This window comes from Cotesia glomerata, linkage group LG1, assembly GCF_020080835.1.
Source record: "Cotesia glomerata isolate CgM1 linkage group LG1, MPM_Cglom_v2.3, whole genome shotgun sequence".
NCBI lineage: Eukaryota > Metazoa > Arthropoda > Insecta > Hymenoptera > Braconidae > Cotesia > Cotesia glomerata.
The window spans coordinates 33,548,555-33,571,064 of NC_058158.1; the positions used below are offsets into that span (position 1 = coordinate 33,548,555).

General features: G+C 29.6%; 7 protein-coding genes across 11 annotated transcripts; 3 read left to right on the forward strand and 4 right to left on the reverse strand.

Annotated features, from left to right (window-relative positions):
• Window positions 1-618: 618 nt before the first annotated feature.
• Window positions 619-4,287, reverse strand: LOC123275072 (exostosin-1). The gene is made up of 8 exons (XM_044742975.1): window positions 4,149-4,287; window positions 2,633-3,781; window positions 2,337-2,538; window positions 2,098-2,217; window positions 1,789-2,019; window positions 1,344-1,610; window positions 965-1,215; window positions 619-826 (listed from the first exon to the last, which is right to left on the reverse strand). The coding sequence occupies exons 2-8, from the start codon at window positions 3,514-3,516 to the stop codon at window positions 646-648; spliced, it is 2,136 nt and encodes a 711-aa protein (XP_044598910.1). The 5' UTR covers window positions 3,517-3,781; window positions 4,149-4,287; the 3' UTR covers window positions 619-645.
• A 977-nt stretch (window positions 4,288-5,264) lies between these two features.
• LOC123275073 (sodium channel protein Nach-like) lies at window positions 5,265-7,969 on the forward strand. 2 transcript variants are annotated; one of them, XM_044742976.1, is made up of 6 exons: window positions 5,265-5,458; window positions 6,017-6,229; window positions 6,389-6,688; window positions 6,958-7,530; window positions 7,649-7,758; window positions 7,827-7,969. In XM_044742976.1, exons 1-6 carry the CDS (start codon window positions 5,265-5,267, stop codon window positions 7,967-7,969), a joined length of 1,533 nt encoding a protein of 510 aa, XP_044598911.1. The 2 variants fall into 2 exon arrangements, with proteins under 2 accessions (XP_044598911.1, XP_044598913.1); XM_044742978.1 differs by lacking the exon at window positions 6,017-6,229.
• A 25-nt stretch (window positions 7,970-7,994) lies between these two features.
• LOC123275074 (microtubule-associated protein 1B-like) lies at window positions 7,995-9,416 on the reverse strand. The gene is made up of 4 exons (XM_044742979.1): window positions 9,282-9,416; window positions 8,727-9,071; window positions 8,547-8,654; window positions 7,995-8,461 (listed from the first exon to the last, which is right to left on the reverse strand). The coding sequence occupies exons 2-4, from the start codon at window positions 9,068-9,070 to the stop codon at window positions 8,071-8,073; spliced, it is 843 nt and encodes a 280-aa protein (XP_044598914.1). The 5' UTR covers window position 9,071; window positions 9,282-9,416; the 3' UTR covers window positions 7,995-8,070.
• Window positions 9,417-9,672: 256 nt separating this feature from the next.
• Window positions 9,673-14,515, reverse strand: LOC123275294 (splicing factor 1-like). Its single transcript, XM_044743319.1, has 8 exons — window positions 14,209-14,515; window positions 13,977-14,129; window positions 13,333-13,408; window positions 11,780-11,932; window positions 11,586-11,692; window positions 11,337-11,503; window positions 11,111-11,269; window positions 9,673-10,954 (listed from the first exon to the last, which is right to left on the reverse strand). Exons 1-8 carry the CDS (start codon window positions 14,390-14,392, stop codon window positions 10,103-10,105), a joined length of 1,851 nt encoding a protein of 616 aa, XP_044599254.1. The 5' UTR covers window positions 14,393-14,515; the 3' UTR covers window positions 9,673-10,102.
• Window positions 14,516-14,632: 117 nt separating this feature from the next.
• Window positions 14,633-16,451, forward strand: LOC123275317 (tRNA-splicing endonuclease subunit Sen34). The gene is made up of 5 exons (XM_044743374.1): window positions 14,633-14,824; window positions 14,898-15,169; window positions 15,250-15,460; window positions 15,973-16,128; window positions 16,219-16,451. Exons 1-5 carry the CDS (start codon window positions 14,773-14,775, stop codon window positions 16,410-16,412), a joined length of 885 nt encoding a protein of 294 aa, XP_044599309.1. The 5' UTR covers window positions 14,633-14,772; the 3' UTR covers window positions 16,413-16,451.
• Window positions 16,452-16,468: 17 nt separating this feature from the next.
• Window positions 16,469-17,585, reverse strand: LOC123275320 (39S ribosomal protein L27, mitochondrial). The gene is made up of 3 exons (XM_044743388.1): window positions 17,379-17,585; window positions 16,801-16,967; window positions 16,469-16,722 (listed from the first exon to the last, which is right to left on the reverse strand). Exons 1-3 carry the CDS (start codon window positions 17,464-17,466, stop codon window positions 16,519-16,521), a joined length of 459 nt encoding a protein of 152 aa, XP_044599323.1. The 5' UTR covers window positions 17,467-17,585; the 3' UTR covers window positions 16,469-16,518.
• A 97-nt stretch (window positions 17,586-17,682) lies between these two features.
• Window positions 17,683-21,511, forward strand: LOC123275304 (uncharacterized protein DDB_G0283357-like). 4 transcript variants are annotated; one of them, XM_044743330.1, is made up of 6 exons: window positions 17,683-17,887; window positions 18,030-18,083; window positions 18,192-18,458; window positions 18,526-19,372; window positions 19,444-19,661; window positions 19,793-21,511. In XM_044743330.1, exons 1-6 carry the CDS (start codon window positions 17,792-17,794, stop codon window positions 19,871-19,873), a joined length of 1,563 nt encoding a protein of 520 aa, XP_044599265.1. In that variant the 5' UTR covers window positions 17,683-17,791; the 3' UTR covers window positions 19,874-21,511. The 4 variants fall into 4 exon arrangements, with proteins under 4 accessions (XP_044599265.1, XP_044599274.1, XP_044599284.1 ...); XM_044743339.1 differs by having other exon boundaries at window positions 19,447-19,661; XM_044743349.1 differs by having other exon boundaries at window positions 17,684-17,887; window positions 19,444-19,637.
• Window positions 21,512-22,510: the final 999 nt, after the last annotated feature.

Consider the following 22,510-nt stretch of genomic DNA (forward strand, 5'->3'; position numbering starts at 1 on the left):
AATTGCGGATGTAAAGCATGCGTAGGATTATCTAGCGGATCTGGAGGAAATTTTAATATCAAAACTAGTTTTGTAGATGAAAAGGATATGTAGGAACTTACCAAACAGCTGCAATTAAATAATTACTAGGATATTACAGGATAATTAGCCAGGAGATTATCATTGATGGATGAGGTGCAAAACACGACACACTCCTCGTATCTGTTAAATAATATATTGTTTTATTATTATTAATAATAATTGCTATGAAACGATTTTTATTTATGTACACAACTTAATAAGATGGCCCTGATGAAATATCACACGGGATATATTTCACCGTTAATTATTATATTTATATTAATATATATATTTATATTTAGCAATGAAAAAATTTATAACAAAGTCGCGGAATGATTTAAATGATTTTTGATTGTTATCAATCTCTGGGTAACAAATTGTCAAAAAAAATATTTTATTCGTATTAAAAAGTGCATTGTCTTTGTCAAAAATTCATCACTCACCGTCATAATTACAATTATCAGTTCACTCGCGATACTGAGTCTACTATAGACAATTCTATTATGGCTTTTACCGACAAATATCCCTCATTGGAAAATTGTCATATCATTTTACTGTTCTCCATTTATTTGGATGTTCATTTATTCAGTTACTAACTAGTTCAATTTGTCGGTATTTTTTACGTAAATTGCTAACCGGGTCTTTGAACAACACAGGATCCAGTCTCATGTTGGAGCGGAGCAAAGGCATGTAACCGAAAACAGCTACAAAAGTATTCATACAGGTCTGACGCTGTGTAAAGTGATCTGGGTCATTCCACGAGGATCTGGAAAAAAATTAAAAAATAAATAAATCAAGCCAAGGCCACAAACATTAAGATTATTAAAATCATAAATGACTTAAGTGGTGTGTAATATAGATAAATTAAAAGGAAACATGCTCAATGAACAATCTTGATGCTTACCTAATTCCAGCTGCCGTAGTGTCTTTATAAAGTTTACGCTGAGTCACTTTAATAGGCGGCCGTCGTGTCACATGGCTCACCAAAAAATTCATAAGTATGTCTTCGCAATTTTGTGACTGCTCGACTGTTTTGTGCAATGTTGAGCTCAGCGATTCAGTGTACAGCGTATTGTAATAACGATGATAAAAAGCTGCCCCCGTTAATACTATGCTGTAGTCGTTTGTCCATTTACTGGTGTAACCCCACGATCTCTGTAATTGCATATAACTTGTTATTAAATAATTATATAACTATTGCATTATATATCATTTACAAAAAAAAAAAAAAAAAATTAATTAATATGGAGTGTTATTAAAAACTTTCTAAAGATATTAATAACCTTGGAATCATCCCAGTAGTGAGATCTCGCTGGATATCCGACTATTCGATCAGGAAATGACTGCCAGACGACAAATGCAAAGTCAATCTCGTCGGTATTAAGAGTTACGTCTTCGTCTAGTGATAATATGGCACTAGTCTCGATTTGAGGATAAGGATAGAAGCGTTGAGAAATACTGCTCGCAACTATCACTGTGATTGTTACTTTGATGCCTTGCCAACGTGGCCTTCTCGGTACAGGAATGTCGGAATTCCACATTAAAATAATCTATAAGAGTAAACATAAAAAATAATTATGATATCGATTTTCATAATTATTAAAACTGAATAAATATAAATATAAACATGCAATATGTATAATAGCTTATCGATTACCAAAGGTCGAATTTATAATGAAAAGTTATCTTATATGTACTTATATATATTCCTACTAGCAGCATATATACCTTATCTAAATATTTGCTCTTGGCAACACTTCGGAGTAAGCGATAAAGAACAGCCGTAGATCCTAACTGAGAATAAATAATGGCAGTGAATGCATTGCCCGGATCATTGTTCGAAAACGGAAGCTCCTGTTGACTGTCAGCGAATTGAGGCAGGATGGCCAATGCACCAGGATATGTGTTCCAAATGAGTTTTTCGCGTGCTCCTTCCCATGGCAATCGCTCACGAATATTCTTTAAATATTAATAATAATATGAATGATAAAAATTTATTAATTATTGATTTTAAAAATTAAATTAATAATAACTTACTTCAAATACTGTGAAAATTATTTTTTCAATTGAAGAAAAATATCGCTCCCACAAAAATTGTGTTTGCTGTCTTAATTTTAGAATTTGTGTGTTTGAAACGGAACGCAATATATCTGGAATCTAAAAATAAAATTATTATATTAGTCACGGAATATATAAAAATGGTTAGAAATTGGTGAAAAAAAAAAAAGAAGAATATATACGAATACATATATACAAAGAGAAAATACTATACGAACTTGAAATAACAATCTCTCGTCTGTAAATATAACCGCTTGATTCCAGTCGATACGATCATGAAATGCTAAGGCCCACCCATTGCTCAGAATAACTGGAATACATCCGGCTTTTAGAGCTTCCAGAAACCTAAAGCTGCCAAGCCTACGTCCTCTCGGTACTAAACAAAACGTTGAGTTCAATAGTAGGACTTCATAGTCATACCTGAAATAGCAAAAAAAAATAAAATCAATAAAATGTATATTAAAAATAAAATATTAATTTATAATAATAAAAAAAATCATGATAATAAACTTACGTATCATATTCTTGATTATCCTGTTGACAATGTTCATCCTGGAGTTCTCTCCAAGATTTACCGTGCCTGCAAGTCGTCACAAACACCAGATCCTTCCCATTGTGAAGATGATAGAGAGCATTTCTCGTTTCCGAGCCAATACCATGTACGTATCTTTTACCCTTGAATGCCGCGAGGTACTTTTTATTACTTGGAAAATTATTCTCTGCTGCCTGACCAGGTTCACCACCACGTTCTGGGTGTTGTTTTCCAAACAGCGGAATAGACACATCAAAGTTTGGCCTGAGCATACTGATAGACATACTGGCTTTGGCCAGCATCGCGTAGCCAATATTGAACGCCAGGGCATCTTCTATGTAATCTGGCCAGGTACCCGAGTATAAATTAAATATCAGATGGTTCCGTCCTTCATTCCAGTAGGGCAGACGCATCAGCTTTGATGGTAAATTGTGACCAAACTCCGTAGAAAGCGGATCGCGATCCAGCGTGTCCAGCGCCAGTACAAGTATACAAGCCCGCGTTGGATCACTCGTGTAGTAGCGAGATTCAGTGATAACATTCAATATTTTTTGGTAGAGAGGACTGATAGTATCTTCGATAGGATATACATAGACAGAAAATCCTTGCTTGCATCTTGTGTAATCGAAACATGTCTCCATGCGACATTGTCTCGCAGGATGGACTACTGATAGTTTATTGTTTGAAATTTTGAGATCCTTATCATAAAATTCTTCGTTAATAGATAAATACGATGGCAATTTATCCCAGTAATCGTGCGTTATTTCGTTACGTTTTTTACTTTTTAATCTGTAACCTCCGAAGTAGCAGTAGCCAAGAAACGCGCAAGTGACAAATAGTAATAAGTACCGTTTTTTGGCTTGCATATTTATTTTTTATATTAGTTTAGATATTTAACTTGTGTTATTTTACACTCACGATTACATTAAGCTAATAGTATTGTCTGTTGTTTATTATTACTATAATTAGTTATATTATTATCAATAATAATATAATTATTTGAAATCACTATGCTATATTGAAAATGCATTGCAATAATTATAATAAAAAATAATTACAAATATTATTAATCTCAGTAGACATGGCAATTGAATTATGCTAGTTGAAAATTGACTCCATTGCGAGATATTGCTGTAACAGAAAAAGTAATAAAATAATTATAAAGTGAATCATTTCAAACAGACTACTGATTGTTTCTTCTCGGTCATATGACAACGGACCAATTTAAATAAATCACAGACACGAGAGTTACTTTATTACATCTTATTTAAACTATCATAACAGTACTTAGTTTTTATTTCATTAAATTGAATAATTTTTTATAAAAAGATATATCTCTTTTAAGTAATAATTTATCTTCTTTAAACTGTAGTAAATTATTCATGACATTTTCTAAAATATATTATCAAAAAATTAATATTGAAACTTTGGAGTATGAAAGTGAATTTAAAAATTCAATAAAATGCAAATATAAATATAAATATAAAAAAAGGTTTACCTTTGATAAATCGAAACAGAATATTCAGTAGTCGTCGAAGTACTTGACTCTTCGACGCTATAAAATACGACACGTAGCATCCGCTTTTTATAATAATAATACGTATATGCACACTCTGCAATTACGTATTTAAAACTTCTATATATCTTTGAATAATTCTTCATAGCCAATTGCAATCACAAATTCAAGTCTCATCACTATTTTTAATTTTACTCACAAATTTACCATCACCATTATTATTATTACCATTGCTGATAGCTTACTTGTAGAGATACATTTTTTTTTTTATTAAACGTCATTGCCGTTGCTAATAAAATTATTCCCTCTATTAAACATATATTTTTTATCTATTTACTTAGCATGTATTTGTATTGAGATTATCATAATTACATTAAATAAATCCATGGTACGTCCAAGATAAAAGCGACATATCATTGTAAAATAGCTGATTAATTCCGACATTTAAAATCCAAACGTAGTGCTGAGCATGATGGTTTTAGGTTAGTCCTGACAAACATGGACTTTGAACGTCTTGCCGGCAATTTACATACGCACAGAAACATTTTTAACAATAAATAGCTCATATCCACTCGATAATCATCAACAATCTGCTCTTAACCTTAAAAATAAAATAACAACACATTGTTTAACAAACAGTACTCAGCTTTTTTAAAATACACTGTGCAAGCTGCCATGACATTTGGATGAACGGATAGAAAATAGCTTTATACCCTCTTGACTCTTGATTCCTCTCGTCACTCAGTTTCGACCTCCAGCTCTCTCTCTCTCTCTCTTCGCTGTTTTTGCCAATGCGCGTATTCCATTACTCTCCTTGTCACTTTATGTCACTCATATCCGCGACTGGTTATCATACACTCTCCTGCTGCTTCTGCTACGCTCGATCGGTGGTACTTGCTCTCTCAGCAAAAACTACCTTACCGAGCTTCTGTATTTAATTTTTCATTTAAAATATACGTTATCGTTATGGAGATCTGAAAATAAAGTAAGTCTATATAAATTATCAGATCGCATGATTTACTCAAACCTCCTGATAAATTATTAACACAAATGCATCGATTTAAAGAGAATATTGCAGTACTTACTTTATTGTATACAATGTACGAGCCACGATTCAGACGCCCGCCGTTGGCTTCTATAAGGAATAGAAATTTTCAAAGAAATTTTGAAGATACTCCCAAAGAATCTAAAAGTGTTTGCAATACTATCTGTGAAACTTACAATGAATTTGCAGCTAATTCAACAGTACATGGACTCAAATATACTGTTCACGTCAAGTCAACTTGGGGAAAGTATGTACTTATTATTTTTACTAGAATTCAAATGTCTCTGCTGTATTAATTTAAATATTTGGTAATTATTTACAAGTGGGGTCCACTATTTTAATTTTCATTTTTTTGAACGAAATTTCTATTTGATTTTAATGATATATTTTTTTTTTTTGGAAAATACATAAAAAAATGAACAATTTAAAAAAAAAGTTGATTATCACAATTTTAACAAATTTTCAAAAAAATTTATAAATTTTTTAGGAAATTGTGATATTCAACTTTTTTTTTTTTAATTGTTCGTTTTTTTATTTACTTTTCAAAAAAATATATATCAAAAAAAGATAAAATAGAAATTTTATCCACAAACATGAGAGCCAAAATTTTTTCCAACTTTTGAAAGCAAAAAAGCTATCGAAATCTTTATTTTTTTCTTTCACGACATTTTTTTATCACAAATGCGCCGTTAAAACAAGCAGAATCGAAAAAAAATTAAAAAATTTTAATATTTACCTAGATATGGCCAAAAATAGGGTAGACTCCACTTGAAAATAATTACCAAATATTTTTTTTGTTGACTAGGATTTTTTGGGTACTAGTAATTATTCTGTCAGTAATATCAGCTACCCAATTAGCTCAAACATTTTACATAAAACACAAAGCCGCAAATATGAGAACACTTGTTATAAGTAATCAATACCCATCTTGGTATTTTTCATTTCCTGCAATCACTTATTGTCACTCAACAATTGCTTCTTTGCATCGCGTTGAAGAGGCTTTAACTACTGGAACTTTGTAATTTACAATAAATTATTTTAATCAAAAAGTGATAATGATAATTTATAATCCAGGAAATTCGTGGTATTGAAGTTTAAAATAATTGAATTTTACCACGTAGATATACCACGAATTTCCTAATCTAAATGATAACTGATAATGGCTAATAAATTTCAGACGCTGGCCCAAGGACTACACTCCTGAGAATTTAATAAAAGACCTTGTTTTTCTTCGGGAAGCCTTGATACCAACGAACAGATATCCTAATCAAACACAAAGGCTTCAGCAATTTTTAAACGCGAATAATTTTTCGATTCTTAAATTATTCAAAATAGTAAGCTTACCGTGTGAAGATTTTATTGTTTTATGTAGATTTGAAATGGAAATAACACCTTGTGAAGAGTTGCTGACATCAACATTAACACCTTACGGTCTTTGTTGTTCATACAACTACGCTCGGTATGATGGGGAAGAAAGGTACTCGTACAATCTCTTAATCTTTACTACTCAGATGCTTACACAGTATTCCTTGACCTATTCTGCAAAAAATTTTAGCCACACTTTGCACTGATGATGGAATCAATTATAAACACACTTTTGTCCGCACAAAGTTAAGATTTATGCTAATTTATTAGTCTTAATTATTCATCATATTCGTCTTACGCAACAAAACAATTTAAAACTTTACTACCGACTAAATTTATCATTAATTACAATGATTAATTATTGTATTTGTTACCACGCAGATACAAAAATTTGCCAGAATTTAGGAGTCCTGATTTTGGCATGGACTTTACTTTATCCATACTAGTAAAATCTTATCCTAAAGAAGACCGATTAAGCTTTACTATGTTCGGAGAAGGTACTAAGATAATTATCCATGAACGGAATACGTATCCTGGTCCATCAGCCCAAGAGTTCGTGGCAGGATTTAAGCAGGAAGTAATAGGAGCTCTTAAAGGGACTCAACTCATTGTCAGCCAAGAAGTCCAAGACCTTCCGGTTGAAGAAAGAGACTGTTTTATGTCAAAGCCTGATTTTCTGTACCGCGCAGATAATTGTTACGTAAAGTGTCGTGAAAAAATAATTCGCAATTACTGTCACTGCATACCATTCTACGCGTCTATTATTTATTCCAATGACACAATCTGCAATTTGACTCATGTTCCCTGTTTAGCAGAGCACAAATCAAAGTATGAAGATTTGAACTTTCGAGATAAACAATGTGGATGCAAGCCTGATTGTGAAGGTACTACATTCAAGGTCTCAACATCATCATTAGACTTCATTGCTGCTCAGTATAATCCCGCGGAATTTTAGTAAGTATTAACTTCAATAATTGCAATATTAATTAAAATAAAAATACTTAATAAGCTTTTTATAAATAATAAATTATTAACAATATATTAATAAATTATAAATAATAATAATTACCAGCCAAACATCTTTGAAGTATAAAGATCCGACTGCTATACATATTGGGTACGCAAGCTTGACCTTTATGCTACAAAGTAGAGAATTAGTACTATCATGGATTAACTTAGTATGTAAGTAAATTAGTTTTATAAATTTTAATTATCATTTTTAAAATAATAATTAATTAAATTTTAAATAGCATCTCTCGGCGGTGTCTTCAGCTTGTTTCTTGGGTGCAGTTTCGTTTCGATATTCGAATTTGTCTATTACCTTGGTTACTTAATATGGAAACTAACACGCAGAAATAAACCTAAAGCTCAAGTTCATCCACTATCAGCTTGATTCAATTAAAATATTTATGAATAAGTTTACTTACAATTAAAAAAATTTTATTATAAATAATTCAAATTCTTACATAATTTTCTATTTATTCCCTTCTTCAATTAAGATTGTTTAATCTTACGGGTCTTTTTAACAGGCGCTTTATCTTTAAATTCAACTACTTCAGTGATATCTGCTTCACCATCCCACACCTTGAGTCCAGACTCTGCGTCTATTTCTTCGCTTGTAACAGAAAGCACCGGCACGGTGTCTTTCTTATTATTTTTATTCTTTTTTTTGGTGTTTTTAACTTTACTGTCCTTGAACGCTACTTTATCTGTGATATCAACTTCGCCGTCCCACATTTTCAGGCCAGGAGATTTTTTCTTTTTGTTTTGTTTCCTTGTGTCAGCTTTTATCACTAATTTATGACCATGTAAAATAGGTGCCGGTCTTTCTTTTGTTAAGTACTCAGCAGCTACTTTGGCATCTTCAAGTTTTACAATTGCTTGTCTAAATAAATTATAAAAAAAGTTCAATAAAACCAGTTAGTAAAAAATGTAAATACATAAATAAAATATTAAAAAAATAAACTTACTTGGTATTTTTAATTGGACCTTTTATAAATGTAATTGTCTTAACTCCTTCGAAAGCTGTTTGAACCTCATGTAGTTTTGTTACCGGATTGATATTACATACGAATAAACTGTAATTAATAATAAAAATTAAAAATATGCAGTTTGATTGATTTAATTTAGTTGTTAAAAAAAATACTTACATTCTTGTTAATTTTTTAGCAGGTTTCTTGGGTATAGGAATGACAACTTTTTTATCCGGTTTAATTTTGATGTCTTTAGAAGACTTTACTTTCGGGGGATAGGCGACTATTCGTTTACCATTTATTAATTTATCTTTAATAGCTTTTAAATTCGTCATTTTCTCCTCAATATTTGAAAAAATGACATGACAATGCCTTCCTGACTTTCTAGGTAACTTAACTTTAAAGTCACCTACAAATAACTCTTGTACTTGGTCTACATTTTTTATTGTATGTGGTAAGCGAACATACAGAACTCTTTCTTGTTCTTCAGTTAATTTTTCACTGGTTTCAGACTTCATCATACTAAAAAAATTATTAAAAAACAAAATTAGTTTATTAAGTTTACTTAAATATAACCTAAATAAAATTGACCAGAAAATTATAACAGAGGTTATTTGATTTAATAATATGCTTAAAATTATAAACCAATATTTTTAACAACAAAACTTTTAATATATGAACAAATTATAATTAATATTTACTTCTATAAATTATTATTATATTTTTACTCACAAGCTAGTACAACTCAGTAGACCACGTGTTGACAAACATAAATTTTCAATTGAAGGTTGGGTTCAACAATACATACTACATTCGAAATTCTCGATATCGAGGTGGCGCGCGCATATCTCAACAATTATACTTAAGTATATAAATTTTTTAAAAATACTGGAAAAAATAATTAAATCTAAAAATTGCACGTATAGTTTTTAAAATTTTTTACAAATTAATTTTTTTGTAATAATTTTTTCAATAAAAAAAATTTTTTTAATTTTTAAATGTCGGCTAACTTAATTTTCATAAATTAATAATAAATTTTTTATATGAAATAATTAAAATCAGTTTTAATTCAGCGTACACATAAATTATAATTAAATCTATGGACGGTAAACAATAAATATAGTTTTATGTGAAAACGAATCAAGAGATTTTATTGTGTATAATTCTCACAGTACACATGACGATTAATAAAAGTTTCGTATTAATGTAGAAATATATAACTAAAATATAGTCATACATGCCAATATGAAATAATAGTAATTATATAATTAATATGTATTCTAGCTTATAACAAAATTAAAGTAATTGCGATAAAAGATAATTGCGTGCAATAGATAAAATAAAATGTGTAGTACATTATTGATCGTTTATAATAATATTTAAAGAAAATAATTAAATTTGCCAATGATTGAAAATTTATAACTTTTGAAAACACATTTCGATTTAACGAATACACAAAAATTAGTTCATTCTATAATTTTAATTCAATTTTATTAATTCAATAATAAAATTGTGAAAATCTACAATTATTTAATTTATTAAAATTCCCTCGACTAACTAGTTGGCGGTGGAGGTGGTGGTGGCTGAGCCAAAAGAGTTGGTAATGAATTAAAATCGATGCCAGGAGGCGCGGGGTTTTGTTGCGGCTGCGGTGGTGGTGGGACGGGTGCAGCCGGAGGCCAACTACCCATGGGAGGCTGTTGCCAACCTGGATAACCAGGAGGAGGAGCAGTGCCTGGAGGTGGTGGTCTCATGGCTGCTTGCTGAGCTTGCTGCCAAGGCGGGATTCCCATACCCGGTGGTGGCATTTGCGTTGGAGGCATTTGTCCCGGTGGAGGAGGCTGATTGTTCCCAGCCATCCATGGCATCAGTGGTGGAATATTAGTCTGAGTTGGCGCAGATCCTGGTGGTGGAGGTGGTGGCTGCATAACACCTGGCGGCGGAGGCATACTGACTGGCTGTTGTTGCCATTGCATGTTCATTCCGTTCATTCCGTTAGGATCGCCTTGAGGAGTCCAAGGTGGTGGAGCCATACCAGGCGGTGGCATCATCGGTGGTGGCCCACCTTGCATCATTTGCGGTGGTGGATGCGCTGGTGACGCCATCAGAGCTCTTGGTGTTTGTTGACGATCGAATAATCCCGGATAATTGGGATTCGCGGTCGCATTAGTCCGTGGTGTTGATTTAGACCGATCTGGTGGTGGACCTTCACCTAATTCAGCCATAAGCGACATATATTCTTCATCGATCTTGGCTTTGTCTCCAGCTGGACCCATTCCGGTCATTCCTGCGGCTGCTGGTCCACCTTGACCTGGACGCTTCGATCGACAATCACGTGCAATATGACCAGCACCACCACAACTTGAACACACGATGTTATTTGTAACATTTGGTTTATCAGGACACTGAAATAATTAAAAAAAAAAAATCGTTAATACTGATGTGTTATATTTTTATATTAATAATTAATATATATTTTTATATTAATATATATTAAATATATATTATATAATTAACATATATTTTTATACTAATAATTAATAGTAGGGTGAATAATTTACCAGCCATGATTTATGATCGGAAGCTCCGCAATTCGTACAGCGTGGACCATCGTTCTCACGCAAAGTTCCATTTAATAATGCTAATTCACGTAATTGATTACGTCTCAAATCATTTTGTCCTTCGGGTACTTCAACACCCTGTCTAATTATTTCATGAATCTGTAACAAAAAATTTTTATTAAAATAATTAAATGGCTCAATATTTAATCCATCAAATTATACTTACTCGTTCAACTGCTTTTTTAACAGCTTCCAAATTATTGGCAGTAATATATGCATGCAAAGGTTCATCTTCACCTGGCAGAGGTTGTCCATCTTTTCTGCCAACTTTGCCTTCTTTTACGGATCCTTTACCTCGGATAATAATTTTAGCACCGGTTTCTTTTTCCATAGCTGAAAAATTAACTCATTTGAAATTTGTTCTCAAAGTCCTTAAGCTCTAAAAAATATTAAAAAAAAAAAATGAAGTATTTACATTTCAAAGTGTTTCCACGCGGTCCAATAAGCAGTCCTACAAAATTAATATCCGGATGCTCTTCTTGTGGTATCATAACTTTATCATGAACACGAATTATTGGAGGCCTAAAATCAATAATTAATTAATATCACCGTGAGTATTAACAAAAAAATAAAATCAATAATTGATTTTGTTGAATGAAGATTATTTACTTGTAATCTGGCGGAGGCTTAAAGTCAGGATTTATTTTTAATATCTTCTGAATAAGATTATGTCGTTCTTCTTCCAATTTACGTCTTGTACGATACTCTCTGGTATTCAACCGTTTACCGTCACTACTGTAAATAGGCTCAGGTGAGGGTGATCTGAAAAAAAAATATATAACTGTCATGCAACAATGTCGATACTAAGATGGTACTATTATACAAGCGACCTGATTCTATTGATTTAGCCTGAATCAATGATATGCTAATCGCAGATCGAATTGAAAAAATAAGAAAGGCTCGTTAAAAAAGAAAAATGTTTTTAAATTATAGTAATTAAAAAAATTATACAAAGCAAAATGATGTGCAGTTGTAACTTCGATACTCGGATAAACGCCGACTATGTCGGAAAGTGATTAATTATTAATTAAAAAATAGTATTGTAATGGTAATTATTATTCATCTATAACTATTATTGATATTACTTTTAGTTTAAAAAAATTTCCAACATTGCCCGTGTTTTAACGTTAAGTATAAGGAGTCACACTTGCTGTGAATATAATAGTGTGATTGAACATTTATTTTTTATCTATATTTAATTGTAGATAAACCACTGGAAGACTGCACGATTGTACACGGCGGATTTGGGTATGATGTCAGCTGCTAAGATAAATCCTGTGATTATTAGAAAAATACCTAATATGTTTCATTATTATTATTTATCATCATTATTAATTAATTTGATTGTAAATTTTAATTTAAATAAATACTAACGATGATTAAAATAGAGCAACAGGTCCTGCTACAATAATCATAATAAATATTACAGTAATGTCCTATTGGAATAAATCAATTGATTAAAAAAAATTAACAAAGGATAGAATTAATGAAATAATTAAGATGTACCTGAAAGTAATAATCAATTGAATGTAAAATTTATAATTTAATTTTTTTTTTCCTGTAATTAGCTCGTTAAATATTTTTAATTAGTTATTAGTGTATAAAAAACCTAGCGGTATTTACTTATAATATTGTAATACTTTAGATAAAACTTTTTTACAAAAAAAGAAAAAGCGGTAATCGAAACTGACTTTTGATTTTAAATGGGCAGTAGAGTTACAAGGAAAATTAAATAATAAATATCAATCCGTTTGAGAAAGTAAAAGATAATTAATCAAATGTAAATTGATGTAATAAATGCGATTATAAATGATAACAACAATAGTCTTCAGTAATCGATGCCTAACAACTTGTAGGCAGTGTAGTTTAAACACTCAAAAAAAAAAAAAAAAAGGAATTAATAAAAAATATAAATTGATTAGGGCAAACCAATATTATCATAATTCATCATTTGCTTGTGTTTGTGAAGAATAAATCTGAGCCTTGGCATTTTAATCGATTGAATTGAGTCATCGATATATCAATTGTTTTTAATATCCTTAATTTTAGCCATCGTCTTTAAAGTCATTATTTAGTAGCGTTTAATTGTAGTCTGCTGAGTGGCGCTAGGTTATATAGATAGATTATGGTCACTTTGTTGTATGTATAGTTTTCATTCAAACCTTTCCTCAGGATTAAGTGGAATCCCCAGATCTCCGGTCCTTAGTTTCCTGCTGATTTCCTCAATCTGCAGCTGAACTGTAAACCAATGGGTTAGAAGGGGCAGAAACCCCAATAGTTAGACAATGTTGATATATACTAAATATACTTTATACATTTTATAAACCTAAATATTGGTTTCCATTATTATCTGAAGCATGTGAGGTATATCAGTTAATTTATTACCAATAAGTAAACATTACGAATTTTTTTCTGCCAAATGAAATAAATTTGCATTAATAAATATTAATTTTTTTTTTTACCACACATAACGTCAGGTTATCATTTAATGTATATTGAATTGTGAAATTCAATATACATGGAAACATTCTTACCTCAATTAATATTTTCGTTATAATAATAATCATTTCAAAGCACAAGTATAACTATTATAAACATTAAATCGAAAATTATGCATTAAAAAAATATATAAAATTAATTAAAAGCTTAATAATAAGTATTTGTAAGTATAAATTTATATTAGAGTAATAACAGTAAAAAAAAAAATAAAAAAAAAAAAGATAACTGATAATAATCATAATTAAAATTAAAAGGGAAAAAAAAAGTAAATAATGAATTAAGTAATTAAATTAATGAGCCAACTTACAGAGATAAGCTTGTTCCTGTTCGGCAGTCAAGTTTGTGGGTAGGACAGTAGGCATCCCAGGAATAAAAGTTTTATCATGTTCACTACCACCCCATCTCGTCTTCCTCCTTTTACGACGCTCCTCTTTTGATTCTTTCTCCGATTTAACATCATCTGAAAAAATAGTTTTTATTTAAGCTCCAATATTTTATCAGAGTAATTTTTACAATTTTAATTATTAATTAATAAATACCTTCAGATTCTCTCTTTTTGGAGGATAATGAACTGTTCAATGCTGTTCCATTGGCAATAGCAGCAGAAACAGCCGCGGCAGCAGCGGCCGCGGCAGCCGCAGCTGCATTTGCACTCGAAGCATTTTGAGCATTTTGTAAGTAACTTGGATTCAATAAAGATGTGTAATTACGTGACTGATTCATTATCAGTCTCTTGGTTATTTTATGCTAAAAATTTAATATTACTATTACTTTTAGATAATTACTCAGACAATCGCATAAACGAAGATATAATTTTGCACACACAACTGGACACTGTGACTTGCCTTGTAGACAAAAATGGCGAACTACGGCCTGCTATGAGAACGGACACGATAACTGCGCCTTTTAAGCCGTACTCCGTGTGATAGAAATTGCAATTAGTTCCATCTATAGTATACTTATCGACACCATATTAAATAACTACTGTATTTATTAATTAAACTAACAAATAAATTTTCATAGTGATTTAATACATTTTAATGAATTTTTAACAACAAAAATAAATTATTTAAATTTTGAGAAGAAATTGAAATAAATAGAAAATGATTGATTTAGTTATGTCACATGGGAATGTATTTGTTTGGAGCGCTGAAGGTATTTTTATTTTATTTTTATTCTTAAGAAACTTTAATTGTTTGTTGATAATTAAGAATTTAATTTTAATTAGATTGGCTGACACTGAGAAGAGAACACCGTATAGTTGGAGCGACAATTGGATGCCCACACACTCTTCCTCGGCAAGAAATAATGCAAGGATTACCTCTGATGATACTTCCAGAAGAAGTAACTTTATTGCTGGAAAATAAAATTGCTCGGCTTGTTGAATATCCGAGCTTAAGGCAAGAGCCCGATGATGATATGAGGAAAGTTTTTGAAAATTTTAGGAAGAAAATGTTTAAAGAGCAAGAGACTGCTCTGAAAGATGGAAAAAAGAAGCTAGTTTGTATATTTTTTCACTTTAATTATTTGTACTAAAATCTACTCTGTTGTAAATTTAATTCGTGAATTATTTTTTTTAGATACTCGGAAAAATTGATTCTATTATTGAAGGTAAAAAGCGCAAAAGTTTAGGATTGAAGACTTCTAAAAAGAGTATGAAGAAGACTTTGGATGATGCTACAGCTGAGGCAGTAAAAAGAGTTGAGATAGATCGAGATGCTCTTGTGGCTGAACAACTTAGCAAATGTCCAAATCTTGATCCAGATGATGCTCTGATTCAAATACACACAAGTAAGATTTATTTATTTATTTATTAATTTATTAGATCATGGGATTACATCCCCTGTGACCATACATAGTAAGTAGCAAGTAACTTAGTTAAAAACATCGATATAATTATAAAATATTAGTCTACAAAGACTCTAAATTTTGAAGAAATTCAATAATTAAATATTACTAAGGTAAAAGACCCAGTTATGCAATTTTATTTCAATTAAAAAAAAAAAAAAAAAAAAAAAAAAAAAATCGACTTTAGTAAATTAATAAATATAATTTTTGAATTATAAATTTAAAGATAATTGGTTTTTTGAGAACATTTTATTTTTTTAAATATAGCTTCTGTTATTATCATATTATTATCATCATAATAATGGTCATTAATCATTGCCATCATGCAATCAAACAGTTGTTAACAATATATGACTTTTAATAGCCTCAATCCTCATTCGCTCATTCTATGCTTAATTAATATTTTTAAACATTAAAATTATAATATAAATATTGAAGGATTAAAATCATTGCAGTTTATCCTTGGAGTACTGATATAAAAGAAGTTGAATGGAATTATCCTCAAACTGTCCAAGAAAAGTTAAGATGTGAGGTGTACAAAGATTTCTGGAAAAAAGGATATTATTTAACTCTTGGAGAAAAATTTGGTGGTGATTATCTCGCTTATCCAGGTAACATGACATCATTACTCATAGCTATATAACTCCGATTTGAGTAACCTGCTTTGATAATTATGTATTAAATATCTATTTAAATTTCAGGTGATCCTATAATGTTTCATTCACAATTTATAGTTTCATGCATGGATATAGACGAAGAAATCCCAATTCTTAATTTAACCGGTCAATGCAGAGTTGCTTGTCACGTGAGAAAAACTCAAGTATACGCTTATTTTTCTGACGACAATAAAATTGCTTATCAGTCATTTCAATATGACAATTCAAATATGATTTGATTATTAATTATAAGGTTTACTGTAATTATGTATAAAAAAATAAAATATTTATATCCTTTATAATCAACAAAATTTATTCCAATTTATTTACCAACTACATTTATATTTAAATTGCATCAACCAATTTAAAACGGTCGTGCTGCTTCTCTGGTATAATGTTGAAATGTTTCTTGTAGATAACTTCGCCTTTTCTATTAGAGTAGTGTCTTTGTACCCAAGTGTGGTTCCAGTTAAGATCACACTTTTCACATGTGACAACTACCTTTCCTGGTACAATCGCAAAGAGAGTTCCATTCTTACCAAATCCAACCTGTAGAGAATAAAAAAAAAAATTATTAATGAAGAATTAACAATTATTTGAAGCTCATGAATAAAGAAATTAAATTACATTAAGGCCAGGATGCCACCGGGGTGTTAATTGAGTAGCTAAAAGAGTTCCTCCAGTAACAACTTCACCATCCTGACATTTCCAACCCCTATGATATGGTCTTGTTTTATTACCACCTCGATTTTGTGTCGTTGTACGTGTATTTCTCGTTTTATTTCTGACAATGACTGTAAAATAATAAAAAATTTTATCAATTGTCATTCAACTTTTGTATGAAAATTATGACATTAAAGTTAGCAGTCACTTAAAAATTTTTTAATTTTAATTAACAAAAAAGTTTGTCCCAAAAAATCATTTTTAAAAAATTATTAAATATACGCTAAATTAATTTTCATGTGAAAATTTCTTTAGCAGATATTTATTAAATTTTAATTTTAATCATTTTTTTAACAAATAAATTTTGTCAAAAAAAATTGACATGTAGAAATTTAAAAAAATTAAAAATGCAATTTTTTAAAAATTATTTTTGGGAAAAAATTTGTTTGATAAAAAAATTAAAAAATTTTCAAGTGACGGCTAACTTTAGTGTGATAACTTTTATTGAAAGTATAAGTTAAATAATTTGTTTATAACTTTACCATGATTATGTGTGACTATAGCTGGAGTTAATAAATTTTGTTTGATATTTCGTAGAGTAGAAAAGACAGTTTGTGATATCATTGACATTATTTTTAATTTTTTACTCTAAAAACTTGTAAACAAACCACACTAATTATTTATTAAATCAAAACTTTTGAGCATTAACCTTCTTTATAGTCGATAAAATAATTTCTTTTTTATTTAAATCAGCTGATGATAATACCAATAACATCGTCTCTATGAAAAAAAAGGTATATTAAGTGGAGTGGACAATTAAAAATATACTATACATATGTTTGTATAGTACGTAACATACAGATGATTAAATAGCGCGCAATGGGAAGGCAGCCGAAGGCAGCCTAAATATTTACATCTTCAAGTACTTCTGGTGGTTTAATTATTATTTGTCACAATGATAGACGGAAACATATCAATGGAGGAAGATACGGAGTTACGAGACCTAGTGGTACAGACCCTAGAAAATAATGGAGTTCTTGCTAAAGTCCGGGTAAGTTTTTATTTATTATTTATTGTCTTGGATTTAAGGTTAACTGTTGAACTGGCGGCGTAATAAAATAAAGACATGAGGCAAAAATAATTGTCCTTTAATTAACACACCTGTTCAACACATTTTTATTTATTTTATTTAGGCTGAACTTCGAGCTAGTGTCTTTTTAGCACTTGAAGAGCAAGAATCCGTAGTTGTAAGTTTGCTATTTTTATATTACGCTTTAATATTATCGACCAGGCTCAGTAGGTCGGTTGCTTTGATGATTACTGATGGATTTTATTTATTTTTCTATTTTATTTAGAATCCCGAACCACTTTTAAACAAAACAGTAAAACAGTACCTGGCTAATTCTGAAGGAAAATTATTATTTTCATTAGTTAGAGAATTTTTAGAATACTTTGGTCTGGATTACACAATATCTGTATACGATCCAGAAACTTATATTGGAAAGGAGTACAATTATATGGGCAGAAATAAATTGTGTGAAAAGTTGGGTATTAATTCAACAGAACCATTGCTTGGAGAATTACTTAAGAACAGCATTAATGGTACCTTTAATAACTCAAAGGTAATTTTTTTTATTTTTTAATAAATTAATAATTAATATTAATAATAATTATAATATTCAATTTTAGAATGAATCAATTAATGATAGCAATTTAAAATCATGTGAAACAAGCAATATAAATAATGAAACATTTGATGTATCAATTCCACAAGTAGTCCATAAAGAATCAACCTCACTATCTAATGACAATGATTCATCGGAAAAAGCAGAAAGTATTTCAGATTTTAGTCAAGAAATTCCAATAAATGTGACAATAACAGATAAAAAAACGTCCGGTAAAATATTAACTAATGCACTAATTGATACCTCAAGTTGTGAAGTACATAATAAATCACTCAGGGAAAACACAAGTTCAGAAAATGATTGCGAAACTGATAAAAATAAGTTAGATGATAATGAAACAGGTAATAATAATTTATCAACATCATCACACAATAATTCATCGCCGACACAAAATAATCAAAATTCACCAACAACAAACTGCCCGTCATATGGAAAAAAAAATGACAATGAGTCGAAAAAATTACTGAATAAAAGTGAGCATTTAATCAAGTTCGATGAATCGAACGTTGTGGAGTCGGAATTAGATTCAAATGAGGAATCAAAGTCGAAAATTACGGCAGCGGTTACAACAACAGCTGTTAGTAGTGTCGAGTTACAAAATACAAATAATGCTCAAAATCTCCGTAAAGTTGATGTGGATAATAATTCATTTAGTAAGACTGTTTATTTTGAAGAAATAATTGTTGATGGTAAATTAGAAAAAGTTGGAGCAACTAAAAAAAATGAATCATTACTCGGTGATTTGCCACCCCTCGTCCCGAAGACAAATTCTATTTTTAGCGATTTACCTCCTTTGAATGGCAAAAAAACTAATATTAATGATTTGAAGGAATTGATGGACATTGGACTGAGTATGTGAATTTAATTATTTATTTGATAATTAAGCGGTTGAAATAATAAACTAAATGAGTATTTTTTTTAGCAGGAGATCCGGATAATTATGAAGAAGATTTTGTTTCTTCTGCGTCAGGCAGTACCAACGAACAGAGTCCAGCTAAGAACCCAGATAAAAATATCGAGAGTCCTGTGAAACAACTGCCGCAGACAGTAATCGACGACAAGAGTCAAAGTGCTCGGAGCGAAGAAATCAGCGAAGATATCGACGAAATAGAAGAGGTATTAAGCACTAATATTTCTTGTGTGAGTGATTCTGTTGTTATTTGAAATAATTTATTTTCTTCGGAAAAAATACGTCGCCGGTCGACAAATAGCAAAAACCCGGATAATAAACACCTTTTTATACGAGTTTAAGCGTCATTGTTTTATTGCAGCTCGATGATACCTCCGGAGATAATAAGAGTATCGCTAATTTCGCGATGGGTAATGCGTTGGACTGTACTGAAAAAGCGTAGTATGTATTTTATTGTTATTTAGAATTACGATGAGAGTTTTTTGTAAACCGAACACAAGTCTGTGGGCGTTATTTAGATCTTATTAATGACAATGATGGTCTGAGGTCCACAGAGTTGTAATTAATTACGAAAAATAAAGACACTTGAGCGGTTCAATGTCCTTAACTGAAGGCATGGACACTGCCAGAGACGTGGCTCAATATTTAATTGGTAAGTTGCGCTGCAAAAAAACGTAGAAGGAACAAGTCTGAATGTTATTATTATTATTATTACATTATATTATACAAATCTTTATTCCCTATCACACTCTATCAAATATCGAATTTTATCCATAATTTTTTTGTACAGAGATGAATATTCTAAACATAATATTTTTCTACATTTTGTAGTACAAAGATAATTTATTATCAACAATATAAATGTATAGAAATGCCTGTTTGGCTGAATAAACTCAACTAGAAAATTTATTGATATAAAATAAAAATAATAACTTTGATGACAGATTATATATTGATATGTTAAATTGTTTATCTATTTGGATGAATTTCCTCCTGCGTTATTCTGCAATTGCGCTTAGTATTACTATTACTACTACTACTATTATAATTATAATTGTAATTGTAATTAATATTATTATTATTTTTATTATTATTATTATTATTATTATTATTATTACTACTAATAAAATTGATATAATTATTAATCTCATTATTATTTGAATAATAATTATATTACGTTTGTCAGAGAGATTATTTATGGACTGTAAAAGTAATAACGTTTGTTGACGTTAATAAGTTTTAGTTAAAAAAGAAATAATTGTTCCACTTTGCCCACTGTAATTTTTGTTTGTTAATCGTGAAAATATTTCTGCATATATTGACTGTTGTGTATTACCTCATTTGACTGAAGCTAACTGCTAAAGTATCTTAATAGATACTGATAAATCATCCGTCTTAAGTAATGTGGATTGCCTGAAAAATAAAAAAATCTATCAAGTTATTTTTTCTTGACGATAATTAAATATGGTGCTAAGTGTTTTTAAAATTATCTATCAGAGTTTAGTAAATTTAAGTACTTGTATATTTTTTCTTGCCGATTGCAAGGACTTTAAATATTAAATATTGAATAATACTGATAAATACGAGTAATGAGTAATGACAAAAAATAATAAAAAATAGAATTAAATTATTGTTTTAAAACTGTAGACAAATGTATACTATTGTGATTTTTGGGCAATCCTTTACAGTGAGAATTATTAAAGCAATTCCGATTTAATGATACGATAAATCATTTCATCTTGATGTATTTAATTAGAACAAAAAAAAAGAAACTTGAGTACAATTTAAAATTTAAAATTGACTCAATACATTTTTAATGCTATATAGACGAAAAAAAAATATATATATTGCGTATTTAATTATAAGAGACATCGATCGATTTTTTCAAATGTTCATTTTTCTGCTCTAACTATAGTATATATTTAATTAATTTATAAAAAAAACTGATGAGGTATCTCAAAAATAATTACAAAAATACATTTATAAGGCTGCATTTTAAAAAGCGAAAAAAAAAAAAATAACTGAGCTTGACCAACATTAGCCCTTCGTAAATTTGAGAAAATATAAAACAAAATAATTACAAATAAAAGTAAGCAGGTGTGTTCCTGACCAATCAACGTGGTTACATTTTGTTGTCTGAATATCTACGTAAATATTCAATCATACATTTTATCAAACATTATTATTAGTTTATTAATTAATTAATTTATGAAATAAATACTTTAAATTCAGGACTGCATTGTACATTCCCACGTATGTTATAATTTATGTAGTAACTACATTCCAGTAATATTTCTGATTACAATTAATGTTAAAGCGATCAATTATTTATAATCTTCTATGGAGATACAACATACTTATTATGGGAAACTTTTGACAATTTAAATTACTTATTTGTATTTTTAAATTTATAATTATGTAAGCATAGTATGTAAGAAAAATTGTAATTTTGTTTTCTTCATAGTTGAGCATCAGCTCTATTATTATTCTATTTATATTATTGTTGACTTTTTTTCCGGTGAAATATTTTTATTTATAATATTAATCGTTTAAAAATAAGAATTATTAAAATTAAGTAAAGTAAATGATAATGTTATATATTTTGACAGAAATATATATAACAGACGAAGATAATAATTTTGTAACCACGTTGAATATATTGGTAGCTATATTGTGCCTTTTAGCGTGTATTAATAATAATTAATAATTTAAATCATACTTAAAAATAATAATAAACCAATGCAAATAATATTGTGGAATTTTATAATTGTCATATTATTGTGGCTACTTATATAAATTTGTTATATATATTTTAACAAAGATCTACATTTTTATAGACACTATTTATTTTGAGAAAAAAAAAAATTAATAATTGATCCGTTTAATTGACACTTACTATTTAAATAATTTTTATGTACTTTATAATATTTATTATGCATGCTTTACTCAATTTGTTGTAATTGTTTATTATAATAATTTTTTGTTTTCTATTTTTACTGCATTTATCTGCATGATTTAAAAACTCTGAAAATTATAATTATAGATTAAGAATATGATTAAAGAGCTTCCGATTTATTAT

What these genes read in the sequence shown, in the direction of transcription:
- LOC123275072 (XM_044742975.1), bottom strand. Translation starts at nt 3,516, where the DNA reads ATGCAAGCCAAAAAACGGTACTTATTACTATTTGTCACTTGCGCGTTT. An exon ending in TAATTTTCACAGTATTTGAA is followed by an intron (nt 2,020 to 2,097) that starts GTAAGTTATTAT and finishes TAATATTTAAAG; the next exon opens with AATATTCGTGAGCGATTGCC. An exon ending in ACTACTGGGATGATTCCAAG is followed by an intron (nt 1,216 to 1,343) that starts GTTATTAATATC and finishes ATGCAATTACAG; the next exon opens with AGATCGTGGGGTTACACCAG.
- LOC123275073 (XM_044742976.1), top strand. Translation starts at nt 5,265, where the DNA reads ATGTACGAGCCACGATTCAGACGCCCGCCGTTGGCTTCTATAAGGAAT. An exon ending in CGGTATGATGGGGAAGAAAG is followed by an intron (nt 6,689 to 6,957) that starts GTACTCGTACAA and finishes GTTACCACGCAG; the next exon opens with ATACAAAAATTTGCCAGAAT. An exon ending in TATAATCCCGCGGAATTTTA is followed by an intron (nt 7,531 to 7,648) that starts GTAAGTATTAAC and finishes AATAATTACCAG; the next exon opens with CCAAACATCTTTGAAGTATA.
- LOC123275074 (XM_044742979.1), bottom strand. Translation starts at nt 9,070, where the DNA reads ATGATGAAGTCTGAAACCAGTGAAAAATTAACTGAAGAACAAGAAAGA. An exon ending in GCTAAAAAATTAACAAGAAT is followed by an intron (nt 8,655 to 8,726) that starts GTAAGTATTTTT and finishes TATTAATTACAG; the next exon opens with TTTATTCGTATGTAATATCA. An exon ending in GGTCCAATTAAAAATACCAA is followed by an intron (nt 8,462 to 8,546) that starts GTAAGTTTATTT and finishes TAATTTATTTAG; the next exon opens with ACAAGCAATTGTAAAACTTG.
- LOC123275294 (XM_044743319.1), bottom strand. Translation starts at nt 14,392, where the DNA reads ATGAATCAGTCACGTAATTACACATCTTTATTGAATCCAAGTTACTTA. An exon ending in CAAAAAGAGAGAATCTGAAG is followed by an intron (nt 14,130 to 14,208) that starts GTATTTATTAAT and finishes CTATTTTTTCAG; the next exon opens with ATGATGTTAAATCGGAGAAA. An exon ending in ACAGGAACAAGCTTATCTCT is followed by an intron (nt 13,409 to 13,976) that starts GTAAGTTGGCTC and finishes ATTGGTTTACAG; the next exon opens with TTCAGCTGCAGATTGAGGAA.
- LOC123275317 (XM_044743374.1), top strand. Translation starts at nt 14,773, where the DNA reads ATGATTGATTTAGTTATGTCACATGGGAATGTATTTGTTTGGAGCGCT. An exon ending in ATTTGTTTGGAGCGCTGAAG is followed by an intron (nt 14,825 to 14,897) that starts GTATTTTTATTT and finishes AATTTTAATTAG; the next exon opens with ATTGGCTGACACTGAGAAGA. An exon ending in TCTGATTCAAATACACACAA is followed by an intron (nt 15,461 to 15,972) that starts GTAAGATTTATT and finishes AAATCATTGCAG; the next exon opens with TTTATCCTTGGAGTACTGAT.
- LOC123275320 (XM_044743388.1), bottom strand. Translation starts at nt 17,466, where the DNA reads ATGTCAATGATATCACAAACTGTCTTTTCTACTCTACGAAATATCAAA. An exon ending in TATAGTCACACATAATCATG is followed by an intron (nt 16,968 to 17,378) that starts GTAAAGTTATAA and finishes ATTATTTTACAG; the next exon opens with TCATTGTCAGAAATAAAACG. An exon ending in GGTGGCATCCTGGCCTTAAT is followed by an intron (nt 16,723 to 16,800) that starts GTAATTTAATTT and finishes TATTCTCTACAG; the next exon opens with GTTGGATTTGGTAAGAATGG.
- LOC123275304 (XM_044743330.1), top strand. Translation starts at nt 17,792, where the DNA reads ATGATAGACGGAAACATATCAATGGAGGAAGATACGGAGTTACGAGAC. An exon ending in GAGTTCTTGCTAAAGTCCGG is followed by an intron (nt 17,888 to 18,029) that starts GTAAGTTTTTAT and finishes TATTTTATTTAG; the next exon opens with GCTGAACTTCGAGCTAGTGT. An exon ending in GTACCTTTAATAACTCAAAG is followed by an intron (nt 18,459 to 18,525) that starts GTAATTTTTTTT and finishes ATTCAATTTTAG; the next exon opens with AATGAATCAATTAATGATAG.